Source organism: Ovis aries, chromosome 1 (assembly GCF_016772045.2).
Source record: "Ovis aries strain OAR_USU_Benz2616 breed Rambouillet chromosome 1, ARS-UI_Ramb_v3.0, whole genome shotgun sequence".
NCBI lineage: Eukaryota > Metazoa > Chordata > Mammalia > Artiodactyla > Bovidae > Ovis > Ovis aries.
The window spans coordinates 21246203-21267733 of NC_056054.1; the positions used below are offsets into that span (position 1 = coordinate 21246203).

General features: G+C 41.2%; 1 protein-coding gene across 1 annotated transcript in view; it reads right to left on the reverse strand.

Moving 5' to 3' along the window:
* EFCAB14 (EF-hand calcium binding domain 14) overlaps positions 1-18429 on the reverse strand; it is a 38785-nt gene extending 20356 nt beyond the window's left edge. Inside the window, exons 1-3 of the mRNA XM_004001940.6 lie at positions 17245-18429; positions 15478-15626; positions 9812-9957 (exon numbers count right to left, since the gene is read on the reverse strand). Of these exons, the coding sequence (XP_004001989.1) occupies positions 9812-9957; positions 15478-15626; positions 17245-17426 (477 nt within the window). The 5' untranslated portion in view covers positions 17427-18429. The remainder of the gene's footprint in view (positions 1-9811; positions 9958-15477; positions 15627-17244) is intronic.
* Positions 18430-21531: the final 3102 nt, after the last annotated feature.

Below are 21531 nucleotides of genomic sequence, written 5' to 3' on the forward strand. Positions count from 1 at the left end.
AGCTGAAGATGCGGTTCCACACTGCTTTCCTGTCCCAAATTCGAGGATGAGGACACAGACCTACCAATAGCAATTATATTCAGAGTGGCCTCACAGAGTAATCAAGGAAGGTTCTGGTCACTTGTGACATGCCTAACCCTGTGGTAGGCATAAATCTGACCCCTTATTCTTTTCTTCAACACATATTTGGCACCTTCTCTGTGCCCAACACTGTGGAGAAAGTAGCAAACAAGACCATGAGGTTTTGCTCTCATGGAGCTTACATCCTGGTAGAAAGGTGATAGAAGAACACAGAAAAAAGGTATTAGATAATACCAACTACTATGTAAAGTATTTAAAGAGAGCTCCTGCAGTGAGCAGCAGCATGTTCCGAACAGGGGAGTGCAGTGGGGAGCCCTGGAACTTTTCCCCCTCTTTCCTTTTATGAGGGATATGTTCAGGGGTGTCAGACCATTTTCCTTTCATTCATCCTCTCATTCATTCGTGCATGCTGAGTCACAGTCATGTCCAACTATCTGTGACCCCATGGACTGCAGCCTGCCAGGCTCCCCTGCCCATGGGATTTTCCAAGCAAGAATACTAGGGTAGGTGGCCATTTCCTACTCCAGGGGATCTTCCTGACCCAGGGATCAAACCTGGATCTCCTGTGCTTTCTGCATTAGCAGGTGGATTCTTTACCACTGAGTCACCAGGGAAGCCTTCTCATTCATTCATTCCTGCAACAAATATTTATCGAGCCCTATTTTATTCCAGTGGTAAACAACACAGATGTCAGTGATCATTGGTGTTTACATTTTAGTGCAAAGAGACATAGAATTTCATATAAGAAAAATATTTAGATAGTGGGATGCATTAGAGGAAAATTAAAATAAAGTGACTTGATGAATGACTAGGTAGCTACTTCAGACTGGACTATCAGAGAAGGCCTCTATTAGAAGATGAAATTTAAGATTAGATACAAATAAGGAATTAACCAGCCAGACCAAAAGAAGTACATTTCAGGCAAGTGGGAACTGCTAGGTCCCAGTGTGGGGAAGACTTGGCATATTTGGAGGTTAGAAAGAAGGCCTAGGGGCAGGAGCAAAAAATGAGCGAGAAAAGGAGAGGGAGAGGGGAGGGGAAGAAAGGGGAAGATGGAGAGGTAGAGGTAGGGGAGAGGGATAGAGATGAAGGTACCATTAAAGAAACAAGTACTAAATGTGATACCAAATAAAGTCTGAGAAAAGACTATCACTGCGGGCTGAAAGCGACAAGCTTCACTGAAGCAGGACTCAATCAGACTCCGCCAGAGAAGTAAGAGTTTTATATATAGAATTAATCAGCTTTCCTTTCTAGGTTAGAAGGGTGAGTGTGGCATCAGTGAGTAAGTAGGAAGCAACAGCAAGAATACTCTTCCTTCACAGCATTTCTCAAAGTGACAATGATTTATTTATGTGTGTGATTTTAAATTAAGGTTTCTCTCCTCCACGAGACTGTAAGCTCCATGTCATCTAGGACCACCTCTTTTTTATTTCCCATAACACACCTGTCACAAAGATAGGCATTCAGTAAGTATCTACCAAATGAATGAATGGCTAAGAATGAACACTCTGTGGCTGAGATGGACACTGAGAAGGCGAGTCTGAGCAGAGCAGAGGGCGGAGGCTAGGAAGCAGACATAAAATTACGTAAGTGTGAACTAATTTTCCTCACTGGGAGTATGGTATAACAACAACCATCTCATAGGGATGTGTGATGGTTTTAAAATATGTCCACAAATTCTTTGATGGTCCTCCCTCCAAGAGGTGGACACTAATTCCCTTCCCCTTGAGTGTAGCCTGCATTTGTGACTCATTTTTGGTCCACAGAATAAAGTGCAAGCGCCAATGGGCAACTTTGGAAACTAGGTCATAAGAAAGCAGGAAGTCTTCCTTTTTGTTCTCTCTTAGATCACTTGCTCTGGACAAGCCAGCTGCCATGTTGTAAGAACACCCAAGCAGCCCCATGGAGAAGCCATGGTGGGACAAACTGAGAACTCCTGCCAAGAGCCCTGCGACTGAGGATCCTTCAGTCCCAGTCAAGCCTTCAGATGATGCGGCCTTGATACTATATTTTAGCTGCAACCTTAGATCCTCGCCACAGCAACTCAACTAAGCTGCTTCCAAATTTCTGACCCAGAAAAACTGTGAGATGATAAATGTGTGTTTTAAGTCACCAAGTTTTGGGACAAATGTAACACAGCAACAGATAACTAATACAGGCTATGAGGATTAAATGAGATAACTAGAACTCTTAGCATAGTAACTGATACAAACAAAATACCAAATAAATGTTAGTTCCTTAATAATGAAATTTAATAAACACTTAAACATGGAATTCTCCATAAGTGTTCCAAAATATTCAGACAAATCATCAACATTCCAACTTTATCCATTTAACAATAAAATGAGTGAGAAACCTCAGCCCCAGAGAGATAACTCGCAGCAAACCACCAACTCTTAACAGCAATTACATCAAGGAGGTTTTAACCATGCCTTTAAAAAGGTATGAATAATATTGACGTCTGAAAAGCACATAAGGAAACAGGCATTCTCATGCATTGTTAATGTAAATTGGAGACACTTGTTAGATGGTTATCTAGCAGCATCTGTCGCAACTTTATACCCTTTATACCCTTTAATCCAGCAACTTCATTTCTAGAAATATCTATCCTAGAGGTCACTTGCTTAATCAAAATGAAGAAAATACCTAGGAATAAATCTAAGGAGGTAAAGGACCTGTACTTGGAAAACTATCAGACACTAATAAAAGAAACAGAAAATGACATAAACAGATGGAAACATATATTGTGTTCATGGATTGGGAAAAAAATCAATCACTGTTAAAATGACCATACTACCCAAGGCAATCTATAGATTCAATGTAATCTGTATTAAAATATCAATGGCATTTTTCACAGAATTAGAACAAATAATTTTATATGGAAACACAAAAGACCTCAAAAAGTCAAAACAATCTTGAGAAAGAACAAAACTACAGGCATCATGCTCCCTGACTTCAAACTATACTATAAAGCCACAGTAATCAAACAGTATGGGACTACTGGTACAAAAACAGACACGTAAATTAGTGGAACAGACCAGAGAGCCTAGAAATGAACCCACACTTATCTGGGCAATTAATCTACAGAAAAATACTGCAAGACTATACAATGGGGAAAAGATAGCCTCTTCGATAAGTGGTGTTGGGAAAACTAAGACAGCTACATGCAAAAGAATTGAACTGGACTACTCTCTCACACCATGTACAAAAGATCTGAAACCGTAAAACTTCTACAAGAAAACACAGGCAGTAAGCTCTTTGATACTGGTCTTAGTAATATTTTTTTTAATCTATCTCCTTAGGCAAGAGAAACAAAAGCAAAACAGGACTTCATCAAACTAAAATGCTTTTACACAGTGAAGGAAACTATCAACCAAATGAAAAGGGATTCTACTGAATGAGAGAAGTTATCTACAAACAATATATCTGACAAGGAATTAATACCCAAAATATACAAAGAGCTCATATAATTCAACACCTAAAAAAAACAAGCCGATTAAAAAATGGGCAGAAGATCTGAACAGATTTTTTTCCAATGAAGACAGGCACATGAAAAGATGTTCAACATCACTGATCATCAGGGAAAAACCAAATGAAAACCACATGATATACTGCCTCAGAATGGCTGTCAGAATGGCTACAGTCAAAAAGACAACAGATAACAAGTATTGGAGCAGATGTGGAGAAAAGGGAACCTTCCTGCCTGTAGTGCTAATGGGAATGTAAACTGGTGCAGCTACTATGGAAAACAGTATGGAGATTACTCAAAAAATAAAAAACAGAACTACCATTATCATCCAGCAGTTTCATTCCTGGGTACTTATCTGATGGAAATGAAAACGCAAAACAATGTATGTTTCAAACACTCCCTGAAGCAGTTCTTATGCAAACATAAAATTGAGAAGCACTATCAAAAATAAAAGTGATAAAAGCAGCCAGAGTACCCTAATAAGTTTCAAATCACTGTATAAAATGATAAAAAAATGACTATGCATGAAATGGCTTTAGCTTAAATAAAAGTTCCTGCTTTAAATCAGGAAATTAATTAAAAAAATTAAATCAGTCCACACCAAAAAGAGAAAAAAATAAAGAAATATGCACCTCTATGTTCACTGTAGCATTATTTACAACAGAAAAGATATACAAGCAACCTAAGTGCTCATCACAGATGAATGGATTAAGAAGTTGTGGTGTGTACTATACACACACACATATACATACAAAGGAATATTACTCAGCCATAGAAAAGAATAAAATCTTGTTATTTGTGACAATACAGATGAACCCAAAGGACATTACGCTATGTGAAATAAATCAGAGAGGACAAACACTGTGGGAAATCACTTATATGTGGAATCTAAAGAACAAATGAACAAACATAACAAAACAGAAACAGATACAGAGGACAAATAGGTGTCTGCGAGGGGAGGGGTGTGGGGGAAGGAAAGAACTAAGTGAGGGAGATAGAGAGGTACAAACTTCCAGTTGCAAAATAAATGAGTTACAGGCATGAACTGGGCAGCGTGGGGAAGGCAGTCAATAACTATGTAGTATCTTTGTATGGTGACATAAGTAACACTGGTGATCACTTTGAAATGAAAATAAGTATCAAATCATTTGTTGTGTAACAGAAACTAACAGTGTTACAAGTCAATTATATTTCAAAAACAAGTCATAAAAAGAGACCAAATTTGTGGTTGGTTACCATAAGGGGGGGTGGGGTTGGTGGTGGTGGTGGGGAGGGGAGGGAAATTTGGAGGAAGATAGTCAAAAGGTAAAAACCTCTTGTTATAAGATAAATAAGTACTAGAGATGTAATGTACAACATGAAGATAATTAACACTGCTGTATGTTATACATGAAAGTTGTTAAAACAGCAAATCCTAAGAGTGCTCATCACAAGGAGAAATATTTTTTTCTACTCCTTTAATTTTGTATCTGTATGAGATGATGGATGCTCAGTAAAGGTACTGTGATAATTATTTTATGATGTAAATCAAATCATTATGCAGTACACCTTCAACTTATATAGTGCTTAGTGTTAATTATAGCTCAATAAAACTGGAAGAAAATGTAAATTTAAAAAAAGATTATGCTCACAAGCATAAAGATGTATGCTTAAGACTTTTCACTGGTTTCCTATTTGTAACAGCAAAACACTAGAAGACAATCTAAATGTCTATTACTAAGGATATAGATATATTAAGTAAACAGAGAAAGCTGTAGAATATATACCTAATGACTCCATTTATAAAGTCACACATACGTGTGCACGTGTATACAATAAGCTATAAACTAATTCATATGAAAAGCTATTGCTGCTGCTGCTGCTTCTGCTGCTAAGTCGCTTCAGTCGTGTCCAACTCTGTGCGACCCCACAGACGGCAGCCCTCCAGGCTCCGCCGTCCCTGGGATTCTCCAGGCAAGAACACTGGAGTGGGTTGCCCTTTCCTTCTCCAATGCATGAAGGTGAAAGTGAAGTCGGTCAGTAAGCGTCCGACTCTTTGTGACCCCATGGACTGCAGCCTACCAGGCTCCTCCATCCATGGGATTTTCTAGGCAAGAGTACTGGAGTGGGTTGCCATTGCCGTCTCTGATTAAAAGCTATTACGATTTTGTAAATGCATATAAAGTGAACTGTAAAAATGTAGCCCAGGCTATTGACAACAACTATTGACAGGGAATGTGTGCATCTGTGTATGATGGGGGTACATAGAGAGATGGCAGTGAAGAATTTTCTTAAGAGTTTTATGTGTATCTTACTATTAAATCTTATATAAGAATATGGTCACATATTACTCATGAAATTTTAAAGACAAAAGATGGGAAGGAAATAGACACATAGGAAAAACACATCACAAAGCTTTGGGAGGTGATGACAGATTTCCTTGGCTAGCCCTTTCCCAGCCCCTTCCCCATGCCCTCCACTGGGCCTTCCAAGACTATCTTAACGTGCTCAACCATGAAGCACTGGGAAGGGGTCTTTCCCACGTCTGTTTTATTCAATGCCCCAGAACACGTACAAAACTGGCTCTATACTGTCTTGACGAGCAAGGATATGATTATTCCAAATCCCGTATCAATTGTGTGGTTACCTTTTTCCCACCTGAGGGAACAACTCTTTTCACTGACAACTGGCCAGATTTTAAACAGACAACAAGCTGTGTTCTGGGTGAAGTGATCTGGATAGAGCTACTCTCCCAGGTACTGAACTATCCTGATCACAAGTATCTGGAGAATGGTCATGGCCTCACAAATGGCCAGTGTGGCTAACTGGCAGCTACCATTTCACCAAAACTAGAGGAACAGCTGAAAGCCAAGGCAATGAAAGATGAGGTGCTGTGAATTAGTGAAATATTATTTCACTAATATTAACAACAAAATTAACCCATACCAGCACCATAGACGCACAAGAAGTAGAAACAATCTGAACCATTTTACCAGCCATTATTCTGATCATAACTGCTCTCCCATCTTTACGAATCCTATATATAATAGACGAAATCAACAACCCATCTCTCACAGTAAAGACCATGGGACATCAATGACACTGAAGCTATGAATATACAGACTATGAAGACTTGAGCTTCGATTCCTATATAATTCCAACATCAGAATTAAAACCAGGAGAACTACGATTACTAGAAGTAGATAACCGAGTTGTATTGCCTATAGAAATAACAATTCGAATACTAATCTCTTCCGAACACGTACACTTTTCCCCATGCCCCAAATGCTCTAGGCCTGGGCTATCAGCTGACTTACAGAAAGAGTATGCTCTGGAGAGCTGACCATTCATTTTCCTCTAAGTGTTCTCTTAGAGGACCATTCAAGTCCTCTAAGTGTTAGAGGACTTAAAGGACTTCATACTCACTTATATGATCTGGATCACACACTGGTCACCAGGATTCAGCTACAGTCCCAGAAACCGCAAAGCTGGATTCTGTTTTTCAGCACTCCTCTCTTGGGTGGAATAATGCCCACATCTGTGGAAAACTACTGCAAAGCTACATGTGTAACCAGAATGAAAGGCAAGGGACACTCCCATAACTGACAACAGAGGCTACTTAGGTCTCTGATAAGACACATTCTAGAATGTTAGGTTGGATTTGAGCATTATTAAAACTTATCTCTAACAGCACACAATGCAATTCAAAGAGTCTAAAAAGTTGAATTAAATACAAACCATTAAGAAAAAAAGCCCCTACGTTCCAGCCAAAAGATGAGTCATGACTTTCATGGATATTACATGACTTTTCATTAGCAAAATTAAAAATAGCTACTGTAGACCATTTACTTATTAGACCATTTTACACTATAAAGTCTGAAATGTTGCTTTTCTGCTTTGGGGTTAAAATTAAGTGCTCTTTAAATAGTACGTAAAAAAGTTACTAAAAGATTATAAGCCCTGATACGGATATCTACTAAGCATAACTGCATCCTTTAGAGGCTATAAAGATGGAAAGGTAGAATAGAAAATTGGGAAGAAAATAGGTTTCTACAACTTGAATATTTTGTTAGCACTGCTACATAGCAGTTGACCTTGGGTAAACCTCTTAACCTCAGTGAGCCCTGTAAAATGGAGACAGTACCTCCTACTTCATAGAGCTACAGAAGCAAAACAGGATATCTCATAAGTGCATCTAATAGGGACCTGCATAAAGAAGGAATTTAATGGGTAGCAGTTACTATTTTATGTGCCATCATCATTATTACTGTGCTCAAAGCTCAGACGGAGAAGGCAATGGCACCCCACGCCAGTACTCTTGCCTGGAAGAGTCCCACGGACGGAGGAGCCTGGTGGGGGGCAGTCCGTGGGGTCACAAAGAGTCAGACGTGACTGAGCGACTTCACTTTCACTTTTCACTTTCATGCACTGGAGAAGGAAATGGCAATCCACTCCAGCGTTCTTGCCTGGAGAATCCCAGGGACGGTAGAGCCTGGTGGGCTGCTGTCTACGGGGTCGCACAGAGTTGGACACGACTGAAGTGACTTAGCAGCAGCAGCGGCAGCAAAGCTCAGAACACAATGGACAACCTTCTGGTATAATTAGATGCCTCAGAACTGCCAAAGAACCCACAGTTTGCCCCAGGGAGAGATGCTAATTATTTCTCAGTGCTTCATGGTGATTTACTTTCACTTGTACTCTCTGGCCAAACTCCTCATTTATTCTGTGAATACAAGCAAGGCCAATCCTATATTTCTTGTAAAAAAGGAGTGAATACCTGCTTTTCCCTTATTACTGAGAGTCCAAGGCTAAATGATAACTAGTCAATAGTAGGTGCTCTAACCCATCAATTATTTCATGATATTTATAAAAATGAAAGAGAACTAAATAAAAAAACAAAATATCATAAGGCAGCATTATATTAAGGCAAGTGACTGTTTTCAGAAACTTTTATTTCAGTCACACCCAGGTGGCGCTAGTGGTAAAGAATCCAAGTGCCAATGCAGGAGACAAGGTTTCAATCCCTGGGTAGGGAAAATCCCCTGGAGAAGGAAATGGCAACCCATTCAGTGTTCTTGCCAGGGAAACCGCATTTTCAGAGGAGCCTGGTGGGCCACAGTCCATGGGGTCACAAAGAGTTGGATGTGACCAAGTGTGTGCATGCGTGCGTGCACACACACACATGTATGTGTTTACTGCATAATTATGGAAAATATATCTTACTGTATGTTCCAGGCAAAAGTCTAAAAGCCACTGCCCTAGGCCATTGATCTCTGGTCACAAGCGCTGGCCTGCGCCACTCCCAAACTACTGCTGAAAGGAGCGGGTAGCTTCAAAAACATTGGCAAGCACTTTATTCTAGCACAGTGCTCTCTGCCCTGACTGATTCTGAACTTTGTGACTCCACTCTGAAGAACAGAACATCCTCTTAGCCACAATAGGAATGACAAAGCTATTTTTAAGGACCTTGTGCATGGACCATTCCCTTGGCACTTGAGTTTTTTTTTTCAGTCAATGCGTGTCTTTCTTAACTAAAGCACACAAACTGAGAACAAGGGCTAGAGCCACCAAGGTGCAGCTGCCGCACCTTATTCACATAAGATGCTCCATCAACATCCTCTGAATACCCCCTTTTCCTCTGGCAGTCCTTCTTTTGGAATCAATGTGAGATCTGGCCAATTTAGGGACTGGAAAAGTTTTGGCTCTAAGCCTACTTGCCTGGTCAAGGTATTTAACCATTTCCTCTAAAGCTATTCTAGAATAATAATTATCATTAGCTGCTGATAAGTTTCCAGTGCGGCATACAGCACTACTCCCCAAGGCTGTCTGTAAGTTCTTAGGAGTTAGACTTGAATTGCAACTCAGTATCTTACTGTGATCTTGAGCAAATTACTCAAATTCTATCAAGCAAAATAAGCTCTCATGATCTAATAAAAACCAGTTATCCAATTTTCTTGGGGAGGTTAGATGATACATTCTTAAATTTAATATCTATACTGCTCCTTAGGAAAAACTGATTCATGAATTTCTAACTCCTTCTAAGCTGCTCTACTTGGTAAAACTCTGCTCCTCTGTAGAAAGGGCTAACATTTTAACTATTTGGTAAATGCATAACTATTATCTATTTTAACTGACTTTAATGTGTTGGGATCACAGTATGCAAAGCACCATTTCAAAAAGTAAAACAATCTGAAGTGAGTTCCCTACACTTACTGATACATACTAGACAGACAAAATAAAATATTCACAGCTTATACAGAAAGACAATCACACTTTTGCTACCTGCTTATTCATTTCTGTGATGTTTATCCAGACTTTGTTCAACCCGAGCTCTCCAGATTCAATCTTCTCAAGTTGTTTTTGTTTGCTGAGTAGTTCTTCATTAAGTTTGGGAATTTCTTGGAATGAGCTTTTCTGATTAGATTCCACTAAAAGCAAACATAAGAACAATCATAAATAGCCATAAAGTTCCCTCATGGCTCCAAGATGAAAAAATGATCATACAGCAGGAAAGAAGACAGATTAATGAAAGTTAATTCTGGGAGGATAATGACAAATCTTATTTATCAACTCCACTGTTCTTTTTACTTCTATAAATGTGTATCTTTAACACTAAAGCTTCATTTAACTGGGGCTATCTCACTACTGGCAGTTCAACTTTTTTAAAGCCAGGTGGCTAAAAATGATAACAAACAACATCAGCAGAAAGAGTTAGACTTGAATTGCAACTCGGTAATTTACTGTGATCTTGAGCAAATTATGCAAATTCTTTGAGCTCACTTTCTTCATGTGTAATACAGTGATAATTCTAACCATCCTGTGAAAATATTTTAAGTGAAAGAAGGGCTGTAAAGCACTAAATACAGCTGGCCAGGTATACAGTAAGTGGTAAATAAATGTTAAGTACTGACCTGCTCAGTTAAAAAACTTTCTGATTGGTCAACAAAGATTTATTAACCTCACTCCATCAATGCTCAAGGTGACAGCCTAAGTTATATCTCTAAAGGTTTAAATTCATTTTTTCTACCTCAAATTGGTCAAATGCAAGATAGATTCTTACTACCTTTCAAGTGCTGCTTTGACAACTAAGATTTTAAATCTTTTTCATAAACAGCAAACAGTGCTTTCTTACATCTTAAATCAACCCAAAAGCTCAAAGTGAGATAGAAGATAAAGAAAAATGTTAGGTGAATTTGGCCTTTCTTTTGAGAAACAGCATCTTCTGGATGGTTCAGAAATTTGCCAGCCTGAAGGCAGAGGCCTGAAAGAGTGCTTTCTCTTCATTCTTTATAGTATTCTTTCCTTTTCATGGAAAATAAAATATTGATAACGGCTGGTCTTCCAGAATAAAACCTATGTCCTTCTTTCAAAGCCACAGACTGCTTGATTAGTTATCATGTGCTCTTTTTAAAATAAAAAACTGGCATAAAGGGACAGATATAAAACTATTTACTAAAATCTTAAGCTCTCAAACTTTTTTTGTTTCTGTAGGTTGGCATTGAGAAAACACCCAGCGCACTTCAGGCACTCAGTAAGTATTAATGACTGAAAAAATCTAGCCTTTGCTTACCTCTCAACCATATTTCTCATCACTTTAGCTACAGTTCAGTCTACTTTCCAGCTAAATTGATTTTCCTGACACACCAACCTCTTTAAGCCTCAGTGACTGCACACACTAGCCTCTCTGCCTAGCTGACTTTTACCCTAGTTGACTCCTTTCAAGATTCAGCAGATAGCTGGCCCCGACCTGAGGCCACTGGTACTTCTTCACAACTCCCAACTCTACTGAGCCCTGAACAGGCTGTGCTGTAATTATTTACTTATCTGTCTCCTCCATCACACTGAAGAGAGCTGCCTGAGGGCAGGGATCAGGTCTTATTTGGTCATGTATTCCCAGGGACCAGCACAGTCCCAGGTACACAGAAGCATTTAAATGCTTGTCCAGCGAAATGATTATAGGGTATAAAGTAGAGTTAATATTATCCTGATTAAGTTAAACAAGGAAAACTCAACAAATAAATTCAACAACAAAAAGTCCCCACAAAAATCAGGGGGTGGTGGTGGTATCCTCACTGTAAACAAACCCACTATCTGAAAATTTAGAATTATTAAAAGAAATTAGACATTTTTATTCACTTTTCAAAAATATGTGAAGGAGTTCTTTATAAATAATAGCCTTGGCTAAGTACTTTTAATGTAACAGTTGCTTTACACACAGTTTGCAGGAATACATTCATCTCATGTAGTAGGAATATTTTACCAGTCAGTCTAAATTAACACAGCACTTAGCACCCAACTGAATTTTGAATTCAGTTAGGTTATAAAGAAAAGCTCATCCCCCACATATCTGCCATTCTCACATGGTAAAACACTCCGAGGCTGGGAAAGTCTCTCTCTTCCCTGCAATCTATACGAATTAAGTAGAAGAGGAAGTAAGACAAACATGTAAGTAACTTGGATTAAAATTACTAACTAATAAACACATAAATCTGACAAGCCCTGCAAACGGTTTAAATCCTGAGGACTGTGTGAGCCAAGAAGGGATTATATTCATTATCTGATTTGGGGATTTTTAGGAGACAAATAAAGGCACTCTGATTACATACATGGAATGAAATACAGTAAACAAACTTATGATTAATAATAAAAAAACTTACAATTACTAATTCATGTTCTTTCAACATGGAAGCAACTCATTTAAAATTTAGTATAATCCTACTCAAAAGAACTTACTTAGCTCTTTTCCTGATCTTCAAGAAGAGGAAACGAAGATTTCTGCACATGCCCTTTAGATACAACACATAATGCCAATAGTAATATTTTATATTTGTGTGTCTTTACAGTTTATAAGATACTTTTATGTAATTACTCATCTTGTAATTGAGCCCCTACTATGTGCCCAGCCACGTACCTGGCACTAGTGCATACAAAAGAACCTGAAATTCTCAGTCTGGTGGGGAACAAGGCATCAGCCCAGAATTACTACAGAGTGTGACAGATGTTATGACACAGGAATGCCCAAAGTGCTTCTATAGCACAAATTTACCTTTATGTTTTATGGATGGGAAAATGTAGTCTCAGAAAGAATAAGTGACTTGTCTGTGTTTCGTAGCTTGTAATAAGCAAGTCAGGATTCAACAGTCAAACTTTCTGATTCTAGAAAGTTTGGAAAGGAAAAGTGCTAGAAAGGACCAGCACTCTTCCTAGAACACTTCAGCTGTCACAGATGCTTACATCCTAGCACCCTCATTAGCACAAGACCATTTTTAAGTTCTGCATGAAATGACCAAACTGCTACTCTCCTGTATGACCAGAAACAGACATGCGTGACTTATCAATACTGTCCTCCTCTTCCGAATTCTTTCTCCTCTGTCTAGCTTTGAGTGATGGAGTGGAATGGCTGGGAATAGAATCTTCCGTAGAATAACTGTAGAGGTCTTCTGGAGTACCTGGTTCTAGAAAAAGAAAACTGAGTGAAGAGTTTCAAGGCCAGGCAGCACTTTTAGCTTAAGGATCAAATTACTCATTGGCCTCAAGGAAAAAATACCTAGCCTATCTGCTCTGCTTTCCGCTCCAGATATTTCAGCAATCCTGCCTCCTTTCCTCACAAGTGTCTTGGAAGATAATGAAATAAATGACAAGGTGCTCTGAATTTTAAAAAAAGGTTTTTAAGCCAGACCAGCAGGTAGTCTTATTTCCACTATCCTCTTGAAAAACAAGAAATAAACTTATTGAAATATATTTAAAGTAGCAACATAATTCAAAGAAAGATTATATAAGTTTAACAAGATTAACGTCATTTAGCTAAGAGAATGGTTTTCCCGAAAAGCTTCTTGCCAAGTGGTCCACTAAGGTTCAGCCTACAGACTGACTTATAGAGCCCCAGGCCCCACGTCTATTCTCTCAGGAAGTTCTGCTTTAGGTAGTATAGGTGCCAGCATATCTATTGCAGCAAAGCCCGCAGAGCAGCTGGGCTGACAATTCCCCCTCAGTTGGCTGACAAGCATAGCCAGGACACCAAGGGGAATGCTGCTCAGTGGTAGAAAGCAGGTCTCGCAGTCCAGGGCACAACTCCTGGCATCTCCTGAACAGAGTACTTCCAGGAACTGGTATTAACAAGTGCTCAAAACATATTCATGGCCTGATTGATTGTTAGATCTACTGTATGTACACACTTCAAACATGCCTTTCTAAACAAAGAAATTTCCTGAGAATAGAAAGCTCGGCTAAGGTACACATTACACTGGTGACCTGAAAGCACAGGCACAGAGCAGTCAGAGAAATAAATCCCTGGAAGGCAGAACTGAGCAATGTTTTGAAATGTATAAACAAATAACTGCTTTACGTGACCCAAAGAGTCAGACGTGACTTAGTGACTGAACAACAACAACAAATATGTGACCCAAACAAGCTGCAGTACAAACGTAGGAGGCCCAACTAGTTACAGAGAGTTGTCAGCATAGACAGGTGTCGTCAGTGGCTATTTATAGTTAAAACACTGCTTCTCATTCCTTTCCAAGTTATGATTCTTACTTACCAAGAAAAACACCATGTAATACTGCTAAGTACAAAATTAAGGAGGGAAAATAACTAGAATACAAAGCTCATCCTTTCTTACACTGTACTCTGATCCCACAGATTTCTAACACAGAAATCAGGATGATCCTGGCAGAGAACTGTGGCCTGTCCAATCCCATTCCCTGAATCAGAAGCTCAGAAGAAAACTAAAGTTAATACTTCAATATATTTTTTAAGCAACATCACTAGGAACATCATTAATACATTAAGCATTAGCTGTCCCTAGGTTAAGTTTGGAACTTAACTGCAGGCAACAAAGAGAAACTGGGGTGAAGGAAAGCTAGGATGTTGTGATCACCTAGGGCTTACTTCTAGAAGTAAGGAAAGAACTCTAATTCTAGTTCTAGGGACAGATTTCCTTATGAGCTTGAGAAAGCTTACTGCTCAGATTGCTGGAATGTTAAAGCTGCTAAAGTTAGGGTATTTGTGATTTTGTGATTAACCTGAAACTGGTTCCTTAGCTTAGAAATTAAAAAAAACAAACTAACTAATTTTATTACTTATAATAAATAAAATTCAGGTTGAAATTATAGCTATGCATTATCTGTTAGTTAAAACAAAGACTGAGTAAAGTATCTTTTGGGTATAACTTTCTTTCCTTTTTCTTGTAATTTGCTGTTGTTATTTTAAGATTTTTATTAGCTTAGAAAATTAACCCTTGTAACCTAGAACCAAAGATCTCAGTGTTGCTAAAGAGAGATCTTTAGGTTAAAATGGGTTGAAGCTACCATGTAAGCACACCTCTCAGAAAAAGGATGTTGGATACAAAATACAACTTAACAATTTAGAATATATAAAACTCTTCAACTTCAAAAGTTTCTTAAGAGCCACTGACTCATGAGACAAATATTTATTTGCGACTTAGCACACAGTAAGCATGCCATACATGCTTGGTATTATTATTACTGCTCAGTACTATGCTTCTCTAGGTTTTCCTTAAGGAGGATATTGTCTGATAGACACGCCCACATTCTTTCTCAAATAGCCCTGTGAAGAGGAAGGAAATAGCCTAGTGTTGCTACTCCACTTTACAGTTGGGAAACATGAAGTGGCAACAGGTGGAAATTAACCAAGGTTCTAGAATCCTGGATCTCGGCCCTTCCCTTCTGTGCTATAAACACTGACTGCAGTGCCATTATTTCAGATGCTATTTGTCCCAATGATGCATAAGTGCTGTGTTTTGTTTGTGCATTTAAAAATAAATGTTATTGCATTCAAGCTGACAGCTAAGAAAGAGTTAAAAAAAATGCTGAAAGGACCATGTAATTGCTTCATCAGAGTGAGCAAAAATCTTAATTCAGTGTGGTTCACTTTGTCCTAGAACCTGGCAAAGAGTCCAAAATCATACTCTGAAAAGAGTGACCACTTACTTGTTCGGAACTTTTCCTTGAGGGAATCCAGATCCTCCTTCAGAGCGACTTGCATCCACACCAGGCCAACGCAGGCCACGACACAGGCGGCAAGAATGACAAACGCACAGAGGGGATAACAGATCCTGCAGCATCGTAAATAGTCTCCCCTGATCACAAGAACAAATTCAACCAAGAGTATGAAAGGGATTATGACTACAGTTTGATTCCAAATAGCACATGTGTGGGCATGCAATTAGCATCTCTAATGAATAACCAACCCATTTACCAGGGAACATAGGGTAACACACTTAAATCTGAACAGCAGGTTGAATATGTCAAGATAATATGATCCAAGAAGGGTTCATCTATTGGGGGCAAACTTCTTGTGAAATGAGGGAGTTTCTGAGTTACAGGAAGCACCTGTGGGCACTGCAGCTCACTGCCATCATCATCAATTCAGGTCTTTGGAAACTGACTCAGGTTAGGGAAGTGTAAAGATCAGAGTTTTCTCCGCCATTTATTACTGCACTGTAATTCACTTATCTTCTCTCTCTCAAATATATAGTCATTCAAGAGGACCTTGTTCACTTTATTGAAACTGTATAAACTTTTGAGTAAGCTTTATTGAAAATGGAATGAAAAAAACTAGAACGGTAGGTTAAAGTGGACACCTCATACACTCCAACTGATTGGTTCAGAAGGAAGGAAACAGGAAGGAGGTAGATTTCACATCAAACATCAACCAGCGCTCAAGGTCTAAACTAAACCAACAGGGTAACTGTTCCAGTTAACTATTCCACTTCATCAGATCTTCACAGCTGAAGCCCAGGATTGCCCTGAACTACCTCACCTGGCAAAGCTCATTAGAAACCAATCTCTTCCTTTAATATAAAAGGACAAAGACATTCCAAACAAACAAATCTCAAAGGATTTGATCTCTTTTAGTTTCCTAAGCTTCAGCCTAGATCTTTTAATGTGCATACTCAGCAGCATACTCTTTTAATGTGCTCCTTAAGAGTCCAAGGGCACTTTAAAGATTCCCTTCAGCCCCTTCCTACCCTAACCCTCAATCCCCAATGTCTTTGTGTTTACTAGAGGAGGGCACGGCAATCCGCTCCAGTATTCTTCCCTGGAGAATCCTATGGACAGAGGAGCCTGGCAGGCTACAGTCCATGGAGTCACAAAGAGTCAGACACCACTGAGTGAGTAACACTTTCACTTGTGCTCACTACTGGAGGGTGTTACCATCTAAAAGTGGTTTGAAAAAAGCTGCCTTTTCTTTTTGTCTCCCACCCTCCATTTCTCTCAAGGTTCATAGTTTTTACAGAACATCCTTCATCATATTCCCCCATTACCAGATTCAGACCCATCAACAGTGGGGAAAACAAACAAACAAACCAACAAACAAATAAAAAACCCTGCAGTCTTAAGGTCCCTGTGTCTCCTAAATTTAACAACAAGACCTTGTCTCTCAAGTTTCTCTCTCCCTATGTCCCTATTCTTAGCTTCTTTGCTACTCTCACCGGGCTCTTGGCACATTCCCCAAGTCCACACTTCCACCCTAGATCCAGAGCTCTTTGTATACTTAGAGACAGATCTCTAACTTACACTTCATTCAGAACCTGAACTCATCTCCCTAACATTTTTCCTTCCTTGTGCCTTCCAGGGACTATACACTTTTTTCTTCTTAAGAACGCCCCTCCCCTCTCCTTTCCTTTCCTTTGCCCCCTTGGTAGCCCAAGGAGATGCCTTTTCCCATCCCAGCCTCAGTACTTCTTTACTCACTTGACAAAGCGAGAGCGATTTCCAGCTACACCAAATTCCTCTTCCTCCTCTGAGCTGGACTCAGAGTCTGAGTCAGGAGGCTCCGTGCGAAGCAGGCGGTGGCCTGAGCCTTTCTTGGGTTTCTTTCTCCGGCTGTCCCCAGCCAAGCCGATCAACGCATTGAGCTCTTTGCGCTTTTTCATCTTCTTGTGTGGGGTAAGTGGAGCACCCACTCCTGAGCTGCCAGGTTCGTACCCGACGCCCAATTCTCTCCCTGCCTTGGAGCTGCCTTCCAGGGTGAGGAATCCTGGGCCAGAGCCCCCTGGTCACTCCCACCCAGGGGTGGGACTGACCAGATACGCTAGGGGCTGGAGATTGGACTCCAGAGGAAACTGGAACTCAGATGAATGGGGGAAGTCACATAGAGATGGCCAGGGAGCTGGTGATCCAAATGGGTAAAGGCCTATGCATGGAGTGCCAGTTACTTAAGAGGGTACCGGGGAGGGGAGCAACTTTTGTCTCTCAGGATAAAAAGTCAAGAATGAGAGATTCTGAACCCTGGTCAGCAGACAGTATTTCTAAGGGTACTCCAGGAGCTGGAAAGGACACACAGATAGGTGTTTTGGACTTCCGAGGCAGGATTTCCAATGGAGAGAAAAACAAGAAACTTGGTTCTTGAATGGGAAGAGATGGGGAGATGCAAAGCAAGACGGTGGGAACGCGCTGGTCTCTCCCTAGATGGTAGCAGGAGGGGGCTCCCAGCCACTACAACCCTGACAGAGAAAATGCCCCAGTCCGAGAAGATCACCGTCCTCCGGCCTCCGTCCTGAGTTTGCAGGGAGTCAGACGCCAAGGAAGATCCAGAACCCAGCCTGGAGGATTCGGCCTCAGAGGAGCCAGTCCCGCGCCTGGGAAGACCCCAGCCCTGCTGTCTGGGCCTGGGGGCGCGGTGAGGAGGGGTGACCGCGGCTCAGCCCACCTGAAGCGCTCCCGCCGAGTTTGAGGTGTTCCGGTACGGGCGACTCTCGGCAACTCACACGCGCCGCCTCCACTCCAGCCGCGACTCCGGCCCCCGCTCCGGCTGCGGCCGCAGCTGCTCCCAAGTCGCTGGTGGCGGCGGCGGCTGTGGCCGCAGGCTCCAGACCCGGGCCATCTCTTCAGCCCCAGCTCACTTCCCCTTTGGCAGCGGCCGCCGGCACCGCCTGCCAGTAAGGCGCACTCCAATTGGCAGCCTGTTCCATGACGTCACGCAAGGGGGGGTAGGGGAGGCGGGGCGTTAAAAGGCGCAGGCTCTGGCGCGGGCAGTCTGCCCTGTCGAGGAGGCTCCGCCCCCAGGAGGGTGCCAGGTGACCTGTCTCTCACCTGTCCTGGGCCGTGTGTTGTTTCCAGAGGAGCAGGGATGAGCCAGGCGAAGCACCCAGCTGGATGGATTTGCTTGGGAAGTTCATCACCGCATCGGCCCCCAGTTGTGACTAACCCAGTTTAGAGGTGCCAACCCTCTGACTCTCCAGCTGTTTATTAAAGGTTTTAGGCATGTTACAGGTTAATGACCCGGTTGAACACGTTCATTCATTCATTCTGTAAATATTTATTGATGACCACGTGTCAGAAACAGTTCTACCGCTGAGGATACAGCAATAAACAAAATAACCACTGTCCCTGCCTTCCAGGGTAGGGTTGCCCGATTTAGGGAATAAAAATACAGGACACTTAGGAAAGTTTAAATTTCAGATAAACAACGATTTTTTTTTAATGTAAGTATATCTCATGTAACATCTGGGACATCTTCATACTTAAAAGTTATTTTATTTGAAGTTCAATTTTAACTGGACGTCCTGTGTTTTATCTGCCAACCCTGTTCCTGCAGTTTATACTTGAGTGGAAGGAGGTGATAAATATGATGGGGAAAACGGTAACATGATAAAGGGACGGGGAGTGCCTCTGCGATAAGGGGACCTTTGGTTAGAGATTGGGAGGCAGTGAGGGAAAGAGTTGTGCAATGACCCCAAGGAAGGAGTGATGTGGAAAACGTGGTGTGGCTGGACCTGAAGAGCCAGCTGCTGCTGCTGCTAAGTCGCTTCAGTTGTGTCCGACTCTGTGCGACCTCATAGAATGCAGCCCACCAGGCTCCTCTGTCCACGGGATTCTCCAGGCAAGAAGACTGGAGCGGGTTGCCATTTCCTTCTCCACTGAAGAGCCAAAGGAGAGCTATAAGAAATGAGGTCAGACAAGCATCAGGAGCAGATCTTGTAGGGCTTGAGGGACCACTGTGAGGACTTTGGGAAACCATTGATGCTTTAAGCTCGGGCTTAGATTTTTTAAAAGATCACTCTAGCTACTGTGTGGAAAAGAGAATTAGGAGAAAAAAGGACAAGTAAATATGATGGCAATAGTGGAGATGGTGAGCATTCTGGATGCTTCTTGACCATAGAGCTAACAATATTTGCTGATGGTTTACAGAGCAGGTGTGTGCAAAACAAGGAATCATAGATGACTCCAGAGTCAGGTTGGAACAGCTGGAACAAAGGAATTGCTGTTTACTGAGATAGGAAGGAGCAGATGTGCAGCAAACTTGAGAAGCCAATTCAGTACTCAGATGGACTGTTTGGTACATCTATTTGGAATTCTGGGTAGAGGTTGGGTCCTGAAATATAAATCTGAGAGTCTCCCATGTAGATAGTATTTAAAGCAAAGTGCTTTGAACTACTCGGAAAAAAGTCATTTAAAATAATTTTTTAAATACAATTTTAAAATTAATTTTTGGCTGTACTGGGTTTTTTGTTGCTATGCAGGCTTTTCTCTAGTGGTGAGCGGGGGCCACTCTCTCGGTGTGGTACGCAGGCTTCTCTTGTTGCAGGTTCCGTATTTGTGGCACGTGGACTTACCAGTTGCGGCTCCCAGGCTCTAGAGCACAGGCTGAATAGTTGTTGCACAGGGGCTTAGTTGCTCGTGGCATGTGGGATCTTCCTGGATCAGGGATTGAACCCATGTTTTCTGCCCTGGCAGGCAGATTCTTTACCGCTGAGCTACCAGGAAGCCCTAAAGTAATTTTTATATCCTAAAGTATAGCCCTAAAAAGTAATTTTTTTAAATATATTGACACATCTTACTGTGTCAGTCACACTGCCTTTGTCTAGGGATACCCACCCAAAGTCTGGGCCTGTTTCTTATTTATCTTTATGTGTCAAGTCCAGAGGTAGAAGATCCGATATATATGTGACATCTATGCAGGTGGGCAGAGTTATATAGAGGTATGAGTGGAGGTTTGAAATCAAGAGATCTGGGATGAAATCATTTGGAATATTTACTAGCTCTGTCAACATGGAAGCCATTTAAATCTGAGCTTCAGTTTTCCTCTCTGCAAAGTGAGGATTAACGTCTATTCACAGGACAGACACATGAGAAGATACTTGTGAAAGTGCTTTTGATGCCCCCCAGACGTGATGCAGTTAGTTTGGTTTTTCGTTTCCTTTTGTTTCTAGAGCTGTGCTAGCCAATATGGTAGTTTAGTAGTCACTAGCCACCTATGACAATTTAAATTTACATTTTGCTTAATTAAAATTAAAAGTTTAAATTAGTTCCCCAGTCTCACTGGCCACTGCTCCATAACCATATATGGTTAGTGGCTATTGGGCAGCAACAGAACAGTACATTTCCATCATTATAGAAAGTTCTGTTGGACAGCTCTGTACTAGCATCTCCTTGAAGGTGTGGTACTGTGCAGGAAAAGGTGTCGACTTCTAGAACTATTTCACAAACACGTGCTGTGGTCATGAGAAGTCCAGGCATAAGAAGTGACTGGCCCAGGATAGCCCTTCCCATGGCCCTCCTGTGTTGCAGATGTTACATATACACCAAAGGAACCTGGGGCTGAGGAACCCAAGGGCGTGAGGTGGAGCCAAAGCCGTTTCACCCAGCTGCAATGACGTCTGGTCAGCCAGGCCCTGCCCTCTCATGAAGTGGACCAATCATGGATGGGGAAGTTGGAGGAGGATCTGTGATTCAGTCCCACTGTCCACCTTTTTGTCTCTCTCTATATATTTTTTGTCTATTGCTTTTTAGATAACACGACTTTCAGTGTTGGGTAAACATCTCATGAAATACTGAGCCTTTGAAAGCTACTGGCCAGATGTCTATCTTCTCTCAGGAGCTCTTGGTACTCTCTAGCTTTCTCCCTCAAACTTGGACCCTCAAGGCCAGAAATTAAGCCAACCCTCTCAGAGCAAGGGCTCCTGCACTGAGGAGCCATGTGCTTTCCCACACCAGGACCTCTCAAGGTTGTGACCCATCTGTTCATTTGGGGATGTT